The sequence below is a fragment of the Gallus gallus genome, chromosome 5 (assembly GCF_016699485.2).
Source record: "Gallus gallus isolate bGalGal1 chromosome 5, bGalGal1.mat.broiler.GRCg7b, whole genome shotgun sequence".
Lineage (NCBI taxonomy): Eukaryota > Metazoa > Chordata > Aves > Galliformes > Phasianidae > Gallus > Gallus gallus.
Window position 1 is genome coordinate 36,298,472 of NC_052536.1, and position 24,273 is coordinate 36,322,744.

Consider the following 24,273-nt stretch of genomic DNA (forward strand, 5'->3'; position numbering starts at 1 on the left):
ACAGCAAAGAACAACAACAGACTGCATAAACAAAGAATGGGAAAGCTCAAAATCCCCACATCATACATATTTAGAATTTTATTTTCCTCATAGAGGCATTTGGCATGACAGGCAAGTGAAATATTTGTTTTTCAGTTTGATTCTCTGAGTCATATGGAATGCAGTGTGCCTTGAAATATCAATTAGCATTCTACAGAAAATATACTTTTCCAAAATATTTTCATAGGTAATGCTAATTCTTCATTTAACCCTGTTTTATTTAAGATACATTCCATCGAAAAAAAAAAAAACAACCCTATATGTAACTGTCAAATATTCATTGATTTACATTGCCTTTTCACCTGGATTATTATTATTACTATTATTATTTTTGTATTTATTTAGATGAATAGTTTTTCCTCCATGGTCAAGCACGGATACTCTCAGCATCTAGCTTACCAGATTTCTTTCGGAATGTGAAGCATAACACCCAGAAAACCATCAACTGGGGTAATGAATATTGCAAACAGAAGAGCAATTGGTGATGGTGTTAGAGGAAACGATCAGCACACCGAGTACTGACAGCTGCATTGGCAGTTTTACGTCTCCGTAAAACGTTCTCCTAATGAAGATACATTTAAAAAGTTTATCATATAATGGTATTCATCTTACAGCGTTTAAAAAGAAGCTCAAGTAATGTAGTATCCAAAAAAAAAAAAAAAAAAGAGGGAATGTGTTTTCAGCATATGGAGTAATAAAAAGTTGTTAATAAGAATGATAAAGATAACATGTAATTAACCTGCCTTGAAAACATGAAAATGATGTGCATTGAAAGAAATATACTTATTAATAGGTAATCTTATAAATAAAATCTTATTACACCTTCATAATTTACAACTAAAGCAATGAGCAAATTGTACAGTGTAAAGCTCAAATCATTCCTGAAGTGAAAATGTTTCATCAGTGAATGCAATGCCTCATTTTGCGTAGGATTTTCACCTACATCTTTTAGAGACTAAATATTTGAGGGATTGAAATGAATCAGACTTATACATAAATAAAGAACTGAGCACTGTAGTAATCAAAATGATTGACATAAATGAGACAAAGCTTTGCTTTTAGATGTAACAAGTGAAGAAAATGATGTTAGACGAACTAAACATATGCAAATTAGAGAACAGTGTAACAGCATCATTATAGATAACTCTGAAATACAGCCTAAGAAATGTGCTAAATGTATGTTGTCTGACTTGTTAGGTCAAGATGTGAAAAAAAATAATCCAGATTTTTAATTTTTTTCCTCTTCAATTTACAACTTACAGACTTGTACTTTAAAAAGAAGGCTTCTGCCCTGAAAAACTGTTGCTCATTTTCACATACATGCTTCCTACAATCCAAATAAAAATGCTTTACTTTGCATTTTACGCTGTCTGCCAGGTATTTCCTGTGAACATCCCATCTAAAATCTCTTGGTCCCAGTAACTAATGTCTGTAAAGAAAATCTTGGCAAAACTACAGTTCTAATCTTCGTGAGCAGCCATTTTAAACAGAAAGCTGCTTTAGTTGTGTTGACAATCACATTTTAAACTGATTCCTTCCAGATGAAAAGATGCTTTTTCAAACACTGCAATAAAAGTGTAAAGTCAGCTGTTCCAAGGATATAAAAGTGATTTATCTGTTCTCTGGTCACTGTTTTTCCCTCGGTACAGTGGAATTTTTCTTTTAAGGAATAGGTTAACAATTCATTGCTACTAGAATCACAAATCACAGAGAAGTAAACAATTTGCCTCTAAGAGAGCTGCAGTGCAAACTGAAATTAATTTTGCATTTCAAGATGCATACATGATCATGATTGCATTTATGAAATGTTAACCAATAATGGCTAGATTTACCTAATAGACACAGTTAATTTTGACAGCCGACTATTAACAATGTCACACTCAGATTTTGGAACTATTACCTTTGATAGGAAAGATGGCACCGTGTGGATTTCAGCTGCTTTCCTCTACCGGCAGCTGAGCCTGACAGCACTGCACAGGACTGGGTTAGAGGGATCCCTGATCCCTCTGTCAGGGCTAGAAGCAGTTGTGGTCTTTAGAAATAAAGTTTTAATTCTGGTGGCAGACTGTACGTATGCCGTTTCAGAAATGGAAAGCTGCACAGGGACAGAGCACGATCCAGAAATAGGACTTATGCAGAAACCAGCCTCTCAGTCTTGAAACAGCAATTCATTACCTCTTTGCTCAGAGGACATGCAGCCTGCCTGTGACCACTGCTGGTAGTTTCTGACCTGAAAGCTCTTAGCTCACTAGCTGAGAATTTTCTCACACCTCTGGGCGAGCCAGAGAAGCCGTGGAGAAGGGCTTCTTTGGGGGGACATGATGGGCAGGGTGTGAGCCCTTCCCAGCTTCCCAACTCTAGATGGCTCTGCTTAGCACCTCGGCTGCCTGCTCTCCACTGAGCACTGCTGGCTCAGGGCTCGGCACTATATTGCAGCCCCAAGTGGGGCAAAACTGTCCCCACTGAGGTCCCAGGTGCGAGCTCCTGCCTGAAGGAGCATTTGGCAGTGATGTTCCTCACCCCCAGAGAAGATGATGCTGCAGAAAGTATAATATTTTCCGTACTCTAGACTCAAATGTGTTTTTTAAAAAAGCATAATTATCACATTGATCTCTAAGCAATATGACAAACACAGCTGAATCCAGCAAGAAACAAATGTGGTAAAGTAATAAATATTTTTGAATGTTCACATCAAAAGGAGTAAAAATTAAAGCTCTGCTTGTATTTTGCTAACTAAAGCAGATTAAGGCAGATTGTAAACAATCCTTGGTGAGTATCTCCTCACTATAATCTTATAATGCAGTCACCTATTTCCAAACCAAACCCTACAGAAGCTATTGCTATAAATACAATCATATAAAGAGCTATATTTATGTGATATTAGTAGAACACAGAGACACATAAGGAACTGTAACTCTAAGATTAAAACAATCTGAAAATATTTGAAATCTAAAAAAATATGACTTGAACCTTTAAAAATACAAAACAGATACCCAGCATAAACTGGCCTTAGCAAACAGTAACAACTAAAACCAGTTAAGGCCTGGCCTTTTCACTTCTAAGGTGCTTATAAGATTTACATAATTTTATCATGTTCTTTTCCTATGGGAAATAAAGGACCATGTGCTTCATCTTTAAGGCATCTGATCCTCAGAAGTGATTCTCTAAAAGTGTCCCTGTTTACTGCGTTGCTATATATACCAGATCAGGTTTTGCAAGTAAAACGTCTGTCCGTCCATAATAAAAATGTGGTTGGCCAAATGCTGCTTGCAGTGACACCAGTGCAACCTCATTGTATTCCAGAAAACTACACACATAAAACTGGGAATAAAAGTTTTTCACATTCCAGAGCCATTTCTTATGTTTTCAAGTGTTAACATATGAAGATGGGGGTAGGGAACTGATGGTGAGGAACAGAGAATTGCTGCATGAGCAGGATGATGAAAACCTGCTGACAGTAACATCGGTATAAGTGCTCTGGCTGCCTGCAGACAGTGCAGCCCATCCGGCAGGGCACCGGGTTTGCTGTCAGGGTATCTGGCTACAGGCCTAAAACTGCACCCAGCCCCACAGAGGGCCACAAAACAGGCTGCCCCAAAAGTTTTCAGGCTTATGAATTATTTGTCCAACTCACACATTCCGAAGTGCTCAGATATTAAAATGTTACTGTAGGGCAAAAAATTACACAGTGTCAGGCTGCTTCATGAGAAACATCTGTATTCATGCTCCTGTCCACGTCTATTCTATTGCCTGGCACTTTACACCCCAGTATCCCCAACTGTACAAATAAGATGATGATGCTTCCTTTGTCAGCAAGGTGTTCTGAGATGTGTAGATTAGAAGAATGGTTTTCAGCTTTGTTTCATGACTGACCAGTGTTGCAAAAGCACCCAGTCACTTGGGCCTGCTGGCAAAACTTCACTGAATTACGAACAGGGTCATTTTTATCTACAAAAAGACTAAAAGAATGTATGAATATTTTACAAATAGGTATGCATATATGTATACATGAACTTTAAAACTTTACCACGGATCAAAATTTCCTAAGATTTTTGCTGTTTTTACTGGGAAATGAGACAAAAATTAAATATCAAATGTGAATGTTAATTTACAGAAGAAAGCACAAACATATCACCTTCAAATAGCCAAAATATTCTCCTTTGTGGCAATACTCAATCTAAAACCTTGCAAGCATAATATAAATCACAGTCTTCAAGTAAATAATCTGAAAAATCTGTCAGCTAGCATTTCTGCCTTTCTCTTCCAAACTTAAAAGCAATCTTAACCATAATTTTACCCAAGGCTGTTCCATCATTTAAATTTTATGGCTTGATGCCCATTCAAGGTAAAAGCACAATGGTTTTAAGATGCAAGTGCAAACAAACTATAGACAATCAAATGAAACTGAAAACAGTAAGAACAGGCAAGTATGATATTACACATAGATCTACATGGAGTAAGAGTAGGGGTGAACTGAGAGTCAATGGCACTGGAAACAGCTGTGTTGTATATGCTGCCTGTATGCATAGCGCAGGATAAAGAGAGATATAGTATTGACTATGGACTAAGTGGATTCAGAAAAGGTACAGATAGATATTTTGATACTGTAGTGCCCTTTTTTGTATCTTCACTGTCATTTTAGCAAGTATTATGAGTTTGTAGAGCAGACATGCAAGACTAGAAAAGAGATTCAGGTATGTACATATACTTCTGAAGTGCTAGCAGACCTAAGTATTCATGTGGAAGCTACTGTCCCTGTACTAGGGGGCAGTAGAGGAAACGTGACTTCAGCTAGCAAGAACACAGTCTTCAAAAGTGCTTATGCAGATGGGTCTGTGTGAAGGAATCAGCTTCATGAAAGCAGTGAGCAAGCACAGGTCCCAGTTCACCTCTGCTCCTCATGGTATAGGTGCTAACATGAAGCCAAAGAGTGGGGCAGATATCTGCATGAGGAAGCAACATCTTAATCTACCACTTCAGAGCACTTCAGTTAGAGCCTGAAGTCTGGTCTTTTGATACCACAGAATTTATGCCTCCAGTAAGTAGAAATGGATTTCTTCTTCATAACTGCTAGATGGGAAAAGGGATTTTTGGCATGATTAACCATGTCGCACTTCCCTGGTAGGCAATTTCATTGAAAGATTCATGCACAAGGTAGCTAAGCATTGGTATCTATCTTGTATAACATTTATTTGGCAGCCTCTTGATATGCCTCCTTAGCCCAGCTGGAAGAACATACAGCTGGGCCCCAGGAATGGGCAGCGATGAGTGCTGGTGAATATCAGAGATCAGAGCTTGTTTGCAGGGCTGGCAGTCCTGCAACCCCTCCTTCCCTGCCTGCTGGCAATTAGAAGCAACAGAGTATGATCACCCCCCCGGCCCTCAAAGAGCAGGGCTGCAGCACTTGCCACCACAACAGACATCCAAGAGGTAGTGACAGGACAAATGGGAGTCCTAGCAAATTCCTTAATCAATGAATTATTGCTGGTAGCACATAAGCCAGGAATCCTCCAGCTTCTGCATGTTTGCTGACAACTCAGCATTCATTCAGCTCCCGCTTAGCCTTGGCTGTTCTCCCACCTGCTCCACCCATAGCTAACAAGTTTCATGCAGCTTTAAAGCCTAATCCCACTAATGTATGAGTCAGGGTGCTGCTTAGTAAAAGAAAGGTGTGTGGTCATATAGGCACTTATAGGTATAACTGAGTGGTAAGACTGCACTGAAAGAACCGAAATAGTTATAAAGCTTATTGGGCTTTTTTATTTTATTTTATTTTATTGGGAGGTTCCTTCCCAAACTGAATTCAACATAAATAATCAAATAACTCAGCAGAAGTAATGAGGTCTCAAATGATCAATGATTATAGTATTTTGTAGTTTCCCAGGACCATCTTAGTCCTAAGAAAAGCTAACAGCACTTTAAACTGTAACTTACTAAAATGTTGAGTTATGAAACTAGAAACCGGGACGCTGCTACTCTTTCTGTTTCAGGCAAGCTAACTAACGTATGAGAAGTAAAAAAAGTAACAAGTTTCCTAAGTGCCTATCAAAAAAGCCAACTGTAAGCCAGAACATTTATTGTTAAAATTATGAGCCTGTGAAAATTGAAGTTTATATGAACAAAGTTGTTTACAGACCCAAAATAACAGCATCTATCATTTTAGAGCTACTCTAAATTAAGATAGTGCTGATGAGCGTAGTTTTCCATTCCTAATACGAGACAAAACACCATGTGTCTTTAATATAAAGCTATACTGTTGGCTTATTCTTACATTTCATATTCATATCTAAGTCATTAACAAAGAAGTGAGTGAATGCAAATGCAGTGAAGATGTCAACAATACAATGCAAAAATCAGTCATCTCACAAGGTCTATTTCTTATTTGTAGGACCTAAAAAGAATGAAAAGTTTTCACTATTAATGGTTTCAGTTAATCCTCTATCCAAACATTTTCCTCAATAAACATCAGATTATTTTTATGTTGGCTATAAAGCTGTCGCCCCTCAATAAACAGATATACTCCTGGTGGTTTTACCTCTGCTGTCAAAGATCTGTCAATACATGCAGCATCTCGTAAGTGAAACCAGAGAAATGCAGAGGAAAGGCTCCTAGTGAATATAGCTGAGTAGAGGTTGCTCAGAGAGGATTCATGGAGCTGTTGTCCCCATGCAATTGGCAGCAACTGGAAGGTTCCAACACAAGCTCACAAGAGCCCTGTAGTGAGTGCTTGTAACTCCCTTCAATAGAAAACTATGTGACCTTTAATGCTCTGCTAGGCTGAGCTTTCCTTCAGTGAGTCTCAATTAAATTTTATGTTTTGTGGCCCCCGTTTTCTTGTAAGACAAGAAAAGAGTTCAAGGGATGGATCCCCATGGAGGAAATTTATTTCCATTTAAAGAGCTCTTCAAAGTTTGGGAGCTGGGGGAAGAGAGCTTTTGTAGGTTTTTATTTTTGTTTTGTTTGGTTGTTTGGTTGGTTTTTTTTTTTATTGTATTTTTTTCTTTAAGAAATTTCTAATGTCTTGTGAAAAAAAAAGGAATCTTCAGAATCTTTGAAAAGGACATTATTTCACTGTGGTGAAACAGTGGTTGGACTGGAAACATTTTCTCTGTCCTTTTCATTACAACACAGAGGAAATCAGAGTGATGATTAAAGAAATCCTGGCCACCATTTCTGATGAGTTTTCCATGAAAATATCAGATTGTTACTGTGATAAAAATGATGAAGGGGCAGTTATTATGGAATTGACATGGGGCATCATTTCATCTGACCCTCTCCCAGATTTACACATTTAAATCTGGATACATCATGTGTTGTTTTTGTTTGCTTGATATCTAAATATGAAGCCCTTTCTGGTGCTCTCATGTATAATTTAGTTGTCAGCCAAGGAGAGGATATTTGGGTTGAAGCTTTTCACTAACTTAAAGATTTAAAATCATCTCTCTCATTTCTCTTGAAGTGTCACAATCACCAAGCTTCAGAATCTGGACAACTTGCACAGATAGGAATAACAGACTCGAGGATTCAGACAAGTATGTTAGGATTAGCTGATTACTTTTGTTTATTGTTAGCCAACTTTTAAGATTATATCCTATATTCTCCTATTTTTTGCCTTGTGCTTACTACTGATGACTAATTTTATGTAAATTTCTGTGTCTAACTTTCTGGACAAAAGTAGATATTCTGAAGAATTTGCTTTTTGTTTACATCAGTATAGTCTACATTTGCAATTGGTAGCTAAAAATCTCCATTAGCTCTACCCTGATGGAAGTTTAGTGCAAGCCTCTGCTCAGTTGTTATTTAAATCTATAATAATTTCATGTAATTATCTTTCATTCCTGGTTAAAGTTTCAAGCCTTGATACTCATAAATTTATTTTAAAAAATTCTAGTTTTGTTCAAGTATTGACACATAAGCATTCCACAGAAAAAATCCCCAGCATTCATCTTTTCTCTCTGAAGGTCATTCACAGACGATTACTTTACTCAGACCCTTCTACATTTCTCCATAGTTAAAAAGTTAATGTGTGTTATGTAGTGTACTGACACATCACACTGATCATTGGGAAAGTAAAAACAAAGTCAAATCCATTGAATGGACATAGCTATATCTCTGAGAAGCATTTGAAAAGCAGAACGTATATAAAAAAAAGAAAGATAAAGCATTTATTTCCTTTCCCCCCAGAGTTAATAATAAGGCAATTATATCTTACATGGTACATTGAAACTTGCAGCATCCTACTAGTATTTTATGCATGTGGGTTTTACAAATATTTAAATACACAGTATATTCACATAGGCAATAAAGCAAGATCCTAAATAAATTAGCTTGGAAGCAGTTTCTTGATTTAGACTCTTTCTCCAGACACATCTTCCCATTGCTAATTTTACATTTTGAGACTTGTTCAATAATATAAAAAATAACAGTGAGTTTGATCAATAGACTTAATGCTCACTGATTTAAATATTGAATCTAGTTCTGAGAAAAAAATAGATTGACATGAAAATAAATATTACTACTTTTCTATTGAGAAAACATTAAAAAATCTTTCTAGAAAGAGCATAATCTATTTAGAAAACCCCAGAAGCCACAGATTATAATTTTTGTGGTCCTCTTAACTTTGATGCTTTTCAGCACTTTGTAGATATTATGCACAGCATTGGTCTTTCATCAGAAATAAATCTACCACTGACAAGGACAAATGTGACAATTCCCCCTCCCCTAACACCTTAGTGAAACATCTCTACATCTCTCCTTAGCAATTCAAATCTAATTCTATATCTATGTATGTATGTAGTGTAGTTTAGCTAATTATCACTACAAGAAAAAAAATGGGTCTAGTTCTTCATTTTCACTGCTACTTTTGCCTCTGCTTTTCCAGTGCAACTTCTGGACACAAGGAATCTGTGCCCTGCTGCACTTACGCTGCCTCCACATGTGGTATCTGTAGTGCTCTTTATGAGCACAACTCCATTTTGATCAATATATGGACAAAAAAAAAGGTTGCAATTATGTTTGCAAAGTTCTTATGGAACGTCTACCAGCTACTCAAAACTGGGATTGACTAATTAGAGCCACCTTGATTAAAGGCTAGCTCCTGAAGAGCTCCTGTGGATAACAGGCTTAACTAAGCATGTGATCAGTCCCATTACATTCACTAGCTTTAACAGGACTGCCCATAAAATTAAGCGTGTATTTAAATGCTGCTCTGGATCAGAGCCCACATCCCTTAGAGGAGCTGTAGCTCAGAGAGCAGTGGTACCTTCAAGCCAGTTCGATTCAGGTGACTAAGGCCTATAAATCCTCTTCTATATTCTGTCCAATTAAAAAGTTGTGGAATTTTACTCACAGAGGTCTTGGAATCATTGCATACCACAGCGAACTGGGAATACCTGCTCATCAGAGCTTGGAAACAAGCACTTCACTCAACTCAAGCTCAGGCAGAGCTAGTTCAGAAAACCAGGAAAACAGGATATAAAAGCCTAGACACTGAAATGCACTGCTGCGGCCTTCCAGCTCCCAGCACTGAAGCAGAGTTTACTCAAGTATCTCTGCACAGCTGTTCATCACAGTCTTTAAACATATCCTAATGGCAAAATTTGGGATTGCGAGTGTAAGCAATGCTAGGGCTTTTTACATTCTGATCATTTTGTAAGACTAAATGTTTGCCGAATTCTGGCAGTTGCATAAAGAGTGGAATATAAAGAGGATCTAATGTCTGGAAAATGGGTGATTAAAAAAGGTCACATAAAATTGACAATTTTAAAAACATATACTCTTACCCTTCTCTCTGGAAAATAGTCCTAAAACAGTCCCCCAGGCTCTTGTAACTGGTAGGATCAGTTTTCCCTCTTTGAATTTGGAACCTAAAAAAAATACAATTTACATCACAGCATGAGAAGTTAGGGATTTTAAGTCACTTTTAACTTTCCAATTATTATAAAAAAGGAGTTTTAAAGGTCTTTTTACGTATCTGATTCATTATTATATACTGTTCCTGATATACTTATTAACACTGTTTTCATAGAAGCTGTTAAACTAAGGAAAAATAGAGCTTTAGTAGTAACTTTTTTTGTAGTTTATGGAACTCACAGTATAACTATCACCTTTGACATTTACACCTCTTTCTAGTTGTTTGAAAAATAAGCTGTTAACCCTGTGCCTGATCCAAAGCCCACTGAAACTAATGGGAGCCTTTGAATCAAACCCTGTTTTTGAAAATCTGAAATGGAATACTGTCGTGTGAATCCACTGTGCAGTTTCTTTCTTTTTATATCTGATGCAGTTACAACAAAAATCAATCAGAGACATGACCATTTTTCACAATTTATGAAGAAGAAAAATAATAAAACAAAGCAAGTGATTATTTTAATTAAAACTGTTTTCTCCATTCATATTTTGACAACAATAAAAATTTCAACAGAAAGGCCTGGAAAGGAAAATCGAGATTTGATTTACAATTATAAACACATTTTTATTTTTGAATAGCAACAGTAAGAGTAACAAACTATGTTATTTTATTCAATATCCCAGTTAGATTATTCTACTTCTTGCAGTTTTAAAACTGCAGACAAGACATTCAATGAAATACCATGGATAAATTTCAAATACATTTTTTTTTGCAGTAAAATATCTTTTATAATTGTTGAGATTACTATATAGAATTCAAACCAGCCAACAAACAAAACAAACACTGATATAAGCAACTCCAGTCTGCAAGAGACCTCTATCAGGCAATTGGTAAATTGGCTTTATCACTATGTATAAGAATTCTAATCAGCTAATGTTTTCTACATATATACATTTATCTTGAAAAGTAATAACCATTGCTTTTCTTAGAAACATTTATTGTTAATTATTCTGATTATCACACTATCTCTCATTAAAACACAGAGGTAGGAAGATATTTTTAACTTAGTGTTAAACAGCAGTGTTTTCTTTCACACTGGAGTACAGTAGGATCAAATCAATATTTATATTGGGACAAAAGATATTTATTGTTTTTAACATTAGTATTTCCTAAGCTATGTTCTGTGCTAACACATCTAAAGTTTTATTCACTTTGAGGGAAAAAAAATCCAATGACATAATACAATTCTTTGGGTAGTTATGAAAGCAAGCCCACACCTTTTTTCAAAACAGTCAGAAGGAAACACTGAGCCCCTCCATAGTCCTAATAAAAGTAGTTCAGGCACATCTGGGATCTCTATCTAGGGTAACCTCTTTTATTAGCTGGAGAATGTGCTGCCAAGTTGGCAGAGAGGAGAATGCTATTCAATAGGCTTACACTCAAATAAGAGCTGATGCATAACATTTTGTCTGAAAAGAACCCTGGGGAAGGCTAATAGTTGAAAATGCCTCAATGTCATTGCACCAAGTCTAACAGTAATATCAGCTACAGAAGCTGCGGTAATCAAACAACCAACATTATCAAAGAAAGTAGACTCTAATCAAATATGAATATATTTAGAACTTGATTATTTATACCCCTCATTTCAAAACCAAAAATGTCTTTATTTCATTTAAAGAAATCTTGCGGAATTTCACCAGTAAATTAGTTGTTCTCATGTACTTATTTCAAAAGGAAAACTTTCTTAACCCAAAGCTTTTCTCAAGTTTCAAGATTTGGCTGACTTGTAAATTCAGAACAAAGCATTACTGTTTCTAAAGCATCCTGAGAACAACACACCTTCCTTCTGTCTTGCCCTGCAAATTCTCAAGTTTATCCTTCCAGAACCTATGCAAGGTTCCCAGTTATGTACGCATGCACAAGTGCTTGTAGAACGGCAGCATTAATCACTTGCTGTGCACCTCAACAACACAGTGAAAGTATATTATATAATTTGGCTTTACAATTATACTTTATCAATTTCTCAACTAAATTTAAATATTTTACTAAAAATACATCTTTGATAGCAATACTGAAAATCATAACAAAATCCATGAAAAAATAAAATATGTAATTCCTTGTTTCGGATGAAGAAACACACGGTCTACTTCTTACTAAAAAGTTAAAAGTGATTTGCATTTATTTTTATTTTCTTTCATTTTGTTTTAAAGTAGATAAGACTTTAGTATTAAATGAGTCCATTTGTAACACTGTGTCACATGAGTAACATATTCCCTCCTTTAGGGTTTTTGGATCCATTCCTTCTCTAGTAAATCTTTTTTATAGCTTTAACAGCGATCCTAAAATACATGCCAATTATGTGCTTCAACCTAGATCTGCGAATCGGATTCTTTGATTCAGAATTGTTTGCCTCAATAAAATCATGTGTAACTTCTTAATGAACTAGCTAATTGTTCACCAGCACTTGTTATAAGAAGCTCAAGGAGGACCTGCAAAAATGTCTGTTAGTTTTTCTGGAGACAGCAGCCTGTATTAGTAATCTTATTAATACAGAAGAGTGAAAGCATTCACTTCAGAAAACAATCTGGCCTGTTTTTAATGACTGTTTAGAGGAATGAATACAACTGGAGGATTCATAATGGCTTTCTCTGCTTCAAATCCATTTCTTTCTAAAAGCATTATAAACCCTTTGTATTTCATGCATTTTTTGAAAACTGGATGCCTACCTTGCAAGATACCAGCTTTGCTAGAACAAAAATGATAAACTAATATACAATCAGAGCACTAATTTCTAATCTAATTTTTTATTTTGATATTTGAAAGGCAGTATGTGCAGTCATTGATCAGTGATGCGCTGAACAGATGGCAAGGCAGACTGCTTATTGCTACCACCAGCATCACAAGTCACTGGATGTCTTTATTGGGAGCATTCTCACCCTAAAAACTAACATCAGACTGCCTTCCTTCCCTCTCCGTCTCTATTTTATCCACAATGAGGTCCCACCTTGGCACTGCTGGTAGAGCCATGGGAATGCGTTAGGTCCCAGGTAACATCCTCCTACCTGGACCTGCTGCCTGCTCCCAGCCTTCTTCCTGTTGTTCTTACCTCTGGCCCCTCAGGCCCCTGGGGACCTCACAGTCTCCTTTCTGAGTCACAGCAGCAGCCTGTGGGACTTGGTCTTTTATGCCCCCAACTATGAACGCCACCTTTATGGTAGCTATGTTTGATACCAGAGTGTCTTGATGCTGTTTTAAAAGAGAACATCAATGTCCATCCCTGCTTACCCTAGAAGAGACATGGTTGGGATCAAAAAGTGAAAATCACGTAAACTCATTTGAAGTCTTAGGGCCTGCTCAAAATGCAGTGTCTGCATTGAGAACTATGATCAAAAACCCTGAAGACATTTTAGCTTATCCACACTGATCGGCACTCTACCTACCACTTGTGTTGCTTGATTCCTTTCACCAGTGCTCTGAATAACTTGGCCTTTAACAGTAGGTACTTCATATTGTGAAACAATGACTCTGCTTTACACAAATACACATATCTGTTTCCAGTGCCTAACTTACGGTTCTTGTTGGCTTTATAATGACAAGTATTTTATTCCAAGTTTTAGAAAATCCTCGCTCCATAGGCTGCTTTCCCGCAAAAGGTTAGATATTGTTTTAAATGTAGCATTCCTGCAAAAGCATCCTATTGCAAAAGTCTTTTAAATAGTCTTTTCTAACACAATCTATATCTACATGAGCAGAAGGAGATGTGTATTCCTTCTGGAAAATAAATACATACATATATACATTTCTCTCTCCCTCTGTCACTCAATGAATTTTTTGTTCATGCTTGCTGAACGTCTCATCAAAAACATGTTCTGGATTTTGCCACTAAATTATCTGTACATGTAGCATTCAAACTCTATTCATCGCAATGTTACCTAGCAGTCCTCTACCTTCTATTTACTGCTCTGGGCTGTATAAAAATTTTAAATTCATGCTGCAATTTTTTTAGCGACACTAAAATCTAAAAGGAAGTAACTTTCATTTTCATATCTATATTCAACTGAGCTGTTAATCTCAGCTATGTAGAACAACTATAGTGTGATGTGCAGCAGACTCACTGAATTCTGTAATATGGATCAGACTCACCACTGGGATTATAAAGCCCATCCGCATTCATAAATTCAAAAATTTCTTGGTGCTTGTGTACAGTTCTGCTCACAAGTTTCTCAACCACAAAGTTCGGGGGAAAGAAAAACATTTACTCAGAGAAGCAGACTTTATATCATGTCACAGTGCTTGCCAATGAGTGGCAGACTTAGCTGTATTTTCCCCTCTCTTTATATCTTGTTACGATTTCATCATATGTTCTAGTCTATTTTGAATAAAGCTCCTAACGTTTTCTCTCATGACTGGGACCAAAGCAAATAATTTCACTTACTGAGCTGTTCAGATGATATAAAGAAGGGAGGAGAGTCATGTGGCATAACAACAAAACAAATTAAATGATCTGTGCAATGTTAAATTTAAAACAACTTTTAAACAAATGTACAGCATTCTGAAAGCTGAAAACAACATTTATAGTTTTCCATCACTTTCAGTAATTCCCATGATTCCAGACACACCTCTGTAGTTATTCCTAGTAGAATAAACTGATCATGAATGTATAGCCTGAAGCTCTATATAAATATACATCATTTAATAGTTCACATCTATAATAAAAATAACTGCATCATAATTTAAAAATATTTTGCTATGCTAACTTAAACATTTATTCAGGTGCTACTACTGGTTAGAGCTATCTACTGATGCTTAGATTTCATGCAAAACCTTGCACTGCAAAATGGACGTTGATAATATATTTTATTTTGTTTTTCTGGTTCAGGCTCTTTGCATTGCATATGTTACTTACAGGATAATAACTAAATTGAGAGTATAATTCAGACACTTATTTTAACAGTAAATCATATGAGCTGTTGAACAACTAAATATGAGATTTCAAAATAAACAACCCAATTACTTAAAGGCAAAGATATAAATTGTGCCATTGCAGAGGTCGTATTTTAAGCACTCTAGTATTGCTTTGATGATTATTTAATTGCAAAAAACATATACGTGTACAGTAAAGCAGTAACACAGAGAACAGGTGAAGAACAGACCTTACCACAATCATTCTCTACTGTAGATGTTGATTTGCCTCCATCTAACCATAGAATTTATCTACTGTCATACAGTTTACATTTTTTCTATCAGAATCATGGCTAGAGAAGTATTATCAAAACAGATTTCAAAATTTACCTACGTGAAAATTTTATTCACTTAGATGCAATTCATGATGCTTTTTACTTTATTTACCTCTATGCATATTGGAGGAACACATATTTTTAGAGAAGAAAGAAATAGTAATAGTGGAAATAATTGTAAAGATACTCAAAATCCTCTGCAGAGATGACTTTCATGCAAGTTAGAAAAGCAATCATTGAATATAAAAGAAAAATAAAGTTACCAAGCACAAACTGATGAATTCTCATATATACTGATATATTTACCAAACAGAGTACCAAATATATCGCTGGGAAAAAGAAAGCAGCACTATGCATATCACTAGAGTGTAATAAAGCATTTTAGAAATAAGAGCTGTATTCTGTCAGTTACTAATAAAGAGCTACTTTTTTTCTCTTAACACTGCATAAACTTTTCCATCATGTACGTGGGACAAAGTATACAGAAGTTATAGTAGTAGAAAGAAATTTTCCTCAATATATAGCTTTAGAAGAGAATATTTAGTGAAAACAAACGTTACCAGATGCAGGTAAGATTAACCTGCGTCACTTTTTAATGCAAATCTCGTCTGATAACTCTCCTAATAACAAAAATAACTGATTATAGTAGTCAGATAGAAATTATTTAATGCTTTTCACAAATTCAGATCAAATTCTAAATATTTTTATCAATCATATTCCATAAATGCATGTGCATATGTGTAGGAGAGTTCAAATCAGCAAAAAAAGAATTAAACAAAAACTACCATTCTTTCATGGCTTGTTAAAAGTTGGTTAGAGAAACAGTGTTGTTCAAATTTGCCTTTATTTGAAAGACTCAAATACTGACAACACTGGCAGTGCTCAGTGCTGACCAGGTAACAGAGAAATCTTTGTTTTCTTCACTTAAACTTGGCATTGGAAGTTCAAGCACACCATACTTTGACACTGGAGGAGCAAGGCCTCAGATCCAGTTGCCTTCTGAGTCCAGTATATTTAATGTTCGAAGAAAATTATATCTTTTTCTGATTTCCTGTACTGACACTGTTATATATTCCTTATCAGGATGAACATATGAAAGGGGATCAGTGCAGATGTCCTCCCTACCTATTGCACAGGCATAACTGGCAGTTGTGAACTCCTATACAGTCCTCCCAAAGTACCTGCTTTTCCTCTCAGTTGAGGATCTATGATCTCATGAAGATAAGACTGGCTAGGAAGTGACAACTGTAAAAGTTATATGTAAATTTAAAGACTTGTGTTTTTTTGTCTATGTCTTATTGTGTATAAAATGCTTAGTTATGCTGGTGAATGTGCAGAAACTAGAAACAGCAAGAACAGCATTTTGTTTTTAAGAATGATACTTTATTTCTGAAACTCCTTGTAATCTCTATTTCCTAAAATCTATAGAAGTTTTTATCATTTATCTACGAAGAACAAAGCACTGAAATTGGCAGCACGAGGAATAATTTTGCATTGTCAGGGATGATGAAGTTTCTTCTTGTGATTTTACATATGGGTAATTACTGATGGCCTAATACATCAGTAGAAGTCTGGCTTTCATTACTTTTGGATAAAGTCTAGAATGTTTTCCTTCAAAGCAGCTTGTAGAGAAACAACAGACAAAGTGATGAGGAGTACAAACTAACAACTAGACAAGATTTCACAACAAGTCAGATATTAGATTATATTACATAAAGGCTCCAGCAACCAGTCGCAATTCAGGGTAAAATGAGAATGCGGTTTGGCTGATTTCTGTGTGTAACATGTGCCTGCTTAAAAAAAATGTCCAGTTCCTTATCTTAGTTGAATTGCTATTATAAAAATTTTGACCCTTCTCCGTTGGATTAGATGGAATTTAGCCTAATCCAGTCGAGTCATTCTTGTGCCCTGTGCCATTACTAAGATCAATGAATCTGTTACTGAGCCTCTGCAAATTACAGCCTTTGAAAAATTTAAAAGTAAGTATGAAAATTTTATCAATCATCTAAAATTGTTATGAGATCAATTATATCAGATAAGATGACTAATTTAGCTGCCCATAAAAAGTAAGGTTATTCTTTATTGCTTCAGAAAGATACAAAGGCAAATCTTCAAGCAGCTTTGTAAAACAAAACATGTATCTGATAAGCCACAGGAAGGATTCAAATGAATAATTACTCTTAAATACGAATAGTAATCATTATTCACAAACCCTTCCAGTTTAAATACTGAAATAATATGCCTTTAGGAAAATAGATATCCCACAGGAAAAATATACTTTTTTCTTCAGCAATTCCTACAGAAGGAGCCAAGTATTTCTACTTTTTCTTTTCTTTTCTTTTCTTTTCTTTTCTTTTCTTTTCTTTTCTTTTCTTTTCTTTTCTTTTCTTTTCTTTTCTTTTCTTTTCTTTTCTTTTCTTTTCTTTTCTTTTCTTTTCTTTTCTTTCCTTTTCTCTTCTTTTCTTTCTTTTCTTTTCTTTTCTTTTTAAAATAAGCTTTGATTTCAGTTTCCCTTCTGGTAATCACATGGCACTTTTCCTTCTGAGAAGGCAGGAAAATCATTGAGACTTTCTGACAAGATTTTAGGGGAGGAATTTTTGAAGGGTTGTTTAATTTTTTTCAGGATTCATTAGCACTTTAAGTTTTTTGATGAGATAAATCCCATCACAGCTTAGTGTATTCTTTTTTGTATGTGTATTAAAATGGTTTATCACCAAAAATTTGCAAAACACAACAAAATATACATTACACTTGTTCCCTATGGCCGAAGTAGTAAAGATAACCAAAAATATCTTTTTTCCCAAAGGAAAGCAATGGTGAAATACAGAAATCCAAACTCATTTTCAGTGGAAAAGAGCCAAAATAAAATTGTGAGTTGCTGAAAGAAGTGTTAGTTTCGAGTGTTCACTCAACCTCCCATGCTTGTGCTGGAATATATTTAAGATTTGATTAAGATATTGTGGCTGAAGTTTTGAAAATACTGGAAGGGATATAACTCAGCTTACCCTACTGAAAAATACAGCGAAATGCTCTGTATTTGAAAACCTTACTTTATATAACTTTTCTTGTGACAGAAAAACATTTTTAAAAGATTGATGACAAATACATGTAACATGAGCATTACCTTCTATGCATATGTTCATTCCAGGTCAAAACATCATTTTTTTCTATTAATTTGTCTAGTTAAGCAACAGAAAGCCCACATGCTTCAAGCAGTACTACAGTTTGAAATATAACTAGTAAAATGAGGAAATTCTGAATTAAAGACTGAAACTCAATTCTTACCCACCCAGCTGCGCTCCAATATTGCAGCTTATATGGAATTCATTATCAGGCAGTGCTTAGCAACCTCAGCAACTCTTAACATACAGTAGGGTACAACAAGGCGAGTAAAGTATGAAATTTCCTCTGAAGTGCTATGCCTTTCTGCTGTTTCAACTTAAAGTAAAACTATTAAAATTTTGGAACTCTATCGCTTTCTGTAACACAATTTATCTGAAAGAGTACACTTCCCCCTTTGTAACAAGAAAAACAAAAACGTGATCCCAGAAGTTTAAGCTTGCTGCGTGTTGAAATGGTAGCATGCCGGTGTCTTTTAGACTCAACAGATATACAGCCACACTTCAAGCAAATCTCTGTCTGACAAGTTAAACTATATCCTAGCATGTGAAAACTTTGACACTTCGGAATATACTCTATTAACTCACAGCATGAAGATAAAGAAGGAGAGTTCTCCCTAATGCAGTATAGTAAACTACTCTATAGGAGCAGCAAAATCTTCTTCAGAAGATTTATTTTTATTTTTCTTGTAACACTTATACTATTAATAGGTAACAATAAAATTAATGTTAAACAAAACTTGGGAGAATCTAGAATACAGGCTGTATGCTGCGGCCAGAAGACTCATTTTGAGTATCCAAAACTGTGAATCACAATTGCTGCAAAGCTGTCAGGATATATGTATGTATATATATGTGTGTGTGTGTATATATATATATATATATACACCATGCATATATATTTTTTTCAAAACTAGTAAGCTTCTCCCACTCAGATGATTCATCTTATTTGTAAATACATTCTGAAAATTATCAAAGTTTGACTTCAACTATTTTATGGCCTGGTTATAAACACCGAAAAACAAGATTTAATGCTGTAATGGAAACACTAACAGGCTCCTGAAAACAGCAGTGCAAGAGTGCACCTTCGTATCACAACACACTCCCCAGCTGAAAAAACTCAATAGTTATCTAGGACAGTGTGGAAAAAAGAGCACTGCTGTTTTAAAAGATAGTTGCTTGAAAATTGGCGTAAAGTGGTGAAAATTAGAAAGGAGGGTATCTTTTTTTTCCCCCGTACCAACCTAACTACTCCATAAAGTAATGCACAAATCATTCATTATAATGAGTCATAACAATGATTTGTGATCTTCCAAGTTTTCATTTTATGCCCCTCTGTTTTTCCTTAAAGACAGGAGGATAGACAAAGACTGGAAACTGGGTCATATGGATCACGGCACCACTGCTATGTCTGGAATTTTCTTATAAATATCCTATTGCTCTGAGGTTCATAGGCCTGACTGAAACAGCAGGGACGATCTCATTTGTACTTTTATAGTTGTAGAGGGATTTGCAAGAGTTAACGCAATTTTCCATAATATTTCTTACTGACTTCAGGAATAAAGGGAGAGTTTCCTTTTTAATCAGTATCTGAAACATTGTTAAGGCTAAGGTAAAACAGGACTTCTTTCAGATTTAACAAGACTTTTCCGAGCACTGATAATTTTAAAGGTACAAAACAGGGAAACATCTGAAAAAAAGAGAGGATTGCGGTGAAGTCTTCGTGGGAAGCAGTCCGTACAGTAGCTGGAGGATAAACTCAACAGATTTTACTGCATATTTGCAGTCTTGTGCCTTTTATGTACTGCTTTCAAAAAGAAATGAAAGAAATAAAGAAAGAAAAAGTTAAATGACTGCTTTTGATTTCATGAAAAACTTCAAAGAAAGATTTGAAGATCCTGTTACAATGACCTCAGAAAACAAAATGTTCCATTAATCATCAGCTGGAAACTAGAAAAATTTCTCCACTCACAGAAGACTTTTAAAGATATTTTGCTTAAGTTCTTCAGGCAGGCTATGCTAACATGGTTGATCTGCTCAGCTACTGAACCCTAAGAGTGATGTTGTCATGCAGTATTTCCAAGGGACTACTTCTGTGTTTCCTTATCACATTCAGCACATCTTCCACACATCCACTTAGTCAAGTCTTTGTAGCAGTACATGGCCTTAGAGATAAAGCTAATTGATTTATTGAATGCCTACTGACAAATAAAATGGGCTAGTTGAAATATGACTGAAAAGACTGTTTCATACAGAATTCAAAGATAATTACTATGTATAAAATTATATATAACAAGCAAGGTTACAAGTAGGGTTACGTCTTTGTTGATCCATAAATTGCTATTTGCTTTTTAAGGCCAAACTGAGCAAGAGTGCAATAAATAAAAACCAAAGTACAACATGTTGGCCATACCACATTTCTCCCTCTTTTTCTTAGCCTATATGCTAATGGCAGAAGCAGCTACAAAGAAGTGTACTCGGCTTCTTCCAAAGAGATAGCCATATAAAGCAAGAACAAACTGTCTCTCTGAGAACAAACTTGACCTTAAGGGTCTGCAGAAGAGAATTTCCAGTTTCATTACTTGCTAGGTTGTTTTCAGCCTTTTTCTGTTTCAAAACTCTCTTGAAAATGCAAATAGCCATCCTGCCTACCAGCTAAGAGAGATATCACCTACTAACCCTGCCGTTTTTAGAGATCACAAAATACCAACTTGTCATTGGAAGTGTTTGCAGAAACCACAGACTCACAACCTACAAACATTGCTGCTTTTTTTGCAAGAAGTTTTCGCTATGATACTGTGGGCCAGGAAAAGGGCAAATGGGGAAAGTCAGTCACAGGGGAAATGACTGATGGATGCACATGGGAGTGAGAAAAATTATGAAAACTGGTAGGACGAAGAAGAGTGTGGTCCAAAGAACACAGTATACAGACAGCAGATCGCACCTTCAGATGATCATTGGTCAAAATATGAGCAATATATCACCACTTCTGCTGCTTGCATGTCATTTCTAACACCCATAACCAAGCACCACAATTCTGAATTTTTCCTTTTTTCTCTACTATTTATTGAATGCATAGTCATAATGTAAACATAAATGATATCTGAATTACTATATGGTATAGATTTATTGTACCATAGTAAATCAAATTACTATGCTTAAAGCCATCAGCTTCCATTAATAGTAAGAGCAGCTTAGAAAATATATTAGAATCTGATGTTTTAACTTTATGTGAGAAACTTCTGTAGGAATTCCTATCCTGAACAATAAATATCACAACAAGGTATGAAGTTTTCAGAGGTTCCCTACATCTACACCACATCTCATCTCTTCTTAATTTCAACTGGCATATTTAATATGTCTTAAAGTCTTTTTTTAGTCTTAATCAAAAACACTCTGATCACCGTTGTGTTCAACATTCTTCAGCGAGTACTGTTTCCCTCCCTACCACTAGTCTATACGTGTGCAGAAGTGTAGCTTTCCTAAAATATGATATGAGGAACTAATTATCTTTTAAGGAATGTGTGAAGTGAGAAAGGTTCAATTTATGCACCACTGTTATAAATTATGTCTGAAGAACAAGAAGAATGATCAGAAAAGTAACGTGTTTCCAGATCTGGTCATAAAATGGCCTTCAAGAAGCCTGCAAACTTTCTGCCCAGGTCAGGACTGTTCACTAAGAAGCACTTCAGCTGCTTCATTTCTTGTCGTTCTGTCACTGCCCTGAGAGCTATGAATTGGTGTAGTTCTAATGAATATCTTGCAATTGCAAACATTGATTAAATAGTACTTGCTGCCTCCAAAAGTGGAAAATTTGTCTAAAAATGAACCCCAAAATACATGAACTATCAATGGATATGTACTGAATAAACATAGGCTAAAAAGTGGGAAAAATCCTACCCCTGTACCTACACAGTATCTAGATGCGAAAGTGCCTAGATCTGCTCATCGACTGTTAGTCTAAGTTGTGCTATGAATAAGGAATACAATTATGAAAAACGCAGAGGAACAAATCAGTTTCCTCTATTCTCCCTTAGTAAATGTAAGGAAATCAAACCTTTTTCTAAAAAAAACCAAAACAACAAATCAACAAGCCAGCTGATCTATGCATATTTATGCAGCTAAATCAAGATGCACTTTCCAAAACTCTACCAGAAATCCATCCTTTTTAGAAGAAACAAGACCTCACCAGAGTTTTAAGAAGCCTTACAAAAAAAAAAAAAAAAAAAAAAAAAAAAAAAAGAAAGAAAGGAAAAAGAAAAAAAGAGTCAGTGTTAAAAACATCCACCAGTTGTTTCAGGTATAAAACCAGAAGCTCTAGGAAGTCCATATACAATCTTCTGAATGATTTTATACATACATACGTACACATACACACTGCTTGTCTTCCCTCTAATTACAAGAAATAAAAAGGACAAAGGCTTATAGGAAGAAACAACTAATGTAGCACAAATTCACATCTTAAACTTTCCTGTTCTTGTTGTTATACACTTGCATGTTACTTAACAAAACATAAATCAATAGGCTGACATATGCTGTAGAGTTTAGATACCAATTTAACACCTCTGCATAAAGTTAGAGAGGAGAATTTATTATTTCTAGAAAGAGTAGACAAAAGTCTTTGAGGATTAATTTCATGCTGTGGGTTAAATTTCACTCTCACGATAGGCCAACTATTGCCTGGGGCTCTACAGATAATGAACCTGCCAAGGGATTAGCAAGGAAACACTTGTGTTATTATAAATCGTGTACACTTCCCTTTCTAACCAACTTCATCCTTCATGACATTAACAAATTACACTCTGTCCATGTTTCAATATAATGCAAGGCTGTGAATGACCCTGAACCAATAGTACATTAGATAAGATCTTCTCAAGGCAAAAATAGCTATTAAATTTGGTTGAAAGACCCAGACCTCTTGAAGTCAGAACATACGACTTGTTCTCAAAGATCTCTTCAAGAAGCAGAGAAACATTTGTATGTAAAATCTGCTGAGAGTATCAGCTGATATAGTGTAAAATTGCTAATGGAGAAATGCGCAGACATTAAGTGCAACACTGAAACAGAAAATCTTAGGGATAATTAACCTTCCATAAATAACTATGGAAAGATGCCTATTACTTGGTATATACCAAGTAATCCACTTATACACTGGATTTACTAAAGAACTACAACACAATTTATCATATCTATTTCATTTCCAGTAATGAGTTTATTCCTCAATTAAAGGCATAAGTGATCAGTTAAAATAACTGATGCAAATCTAGATGTTTTGTGCATTTGATTCTTTTCTCCTTTCTTTTCTTGCAAAACTTCACATTTCTGCTCATTTTCCTGTTCTAGACAATTCATGTTCAGCTTGAATGATATGCACAGTGAAATTACATAACATTACAATGTTAAAGTAGAAATCTAGCATCATGAACTGGATCTTGAACAATATTTACACACTACCACACAAATAAAATGGCAAGAATGGCAAGAAAGAAGTCAAGACTCTGAAACTTCTCTTGTTGACCTGAATTGGTTTAGGACAACATTCTCTGAGTTTTAGAGATAGTAGTACTATTGCCAATGATTCCTAAAGGGAGACAGACTTGGGGAAAAAAACAAAAAACCAAAACAAGTAGGATTCGAGCAGTGTAACTTCCCTTCTGCAGATTTCAGAGCATTTGAACAGAACAACAGACAGCATTTTTCTGCAATCTTTTTGCTTTCTCACTCTTTGGAAGCCAAAGCTGCCTTTGAGCAAACCATCTCCAGAGTGTGGCACCACATCTCTTCTAATCACCACAAATTAATCATCTGTGTTAAATTGTTCGGCGATTCATTCCTTGTGCCATATTGTCAAAGGCATGGGCAGTGCTCCCTTTTACTACTCTTGTCAAATAGTCTGGGCAGGACTCCTTGCTATAACTCCCTTAAACACTCTGAGAGAACATTATCTGAGTGGTTGTCCCTGGATCTGAAAAGTGTGAGTTTATTATGTTGAAAAAGTTTTGCCTCTTCACCCTCAAGCATGAGACCA

The 24,273-nt window shown here is 35.6% G+C and overlaps 1 protein-coding gene across 9 annotated transcripts in view; it reads right to left on the reverse strand.

Annotated features, from left to right (window-relative positions):
• SLC25A21 (solute carrier family 25 member 21) overlaps positions 1-24,273 on the reverse strand; it is a 234,150-nt gene that overhangs the window by 53,318 nt on the left and 156,559 nt on the right. For 7 of the 9 annotated variants that reach the window (XM_040701959.2, XM_046941954.1, XM_040701956.2 and 4 more), the window contains one exon: positions 9,822-9,905. The exons of the other annotated variants lie outside the window; for them this stretch is intronic. In XM_040701959.2, the coding sequence (XP_040557893.1) occupies positions 9,822-9,905 (84 nt within the window). The remainder of the gene's footprint in view (positions 1-9,821; positions 9,906-24,273) is intronic. 9 annotated transcript variants of the gene reach the window in all.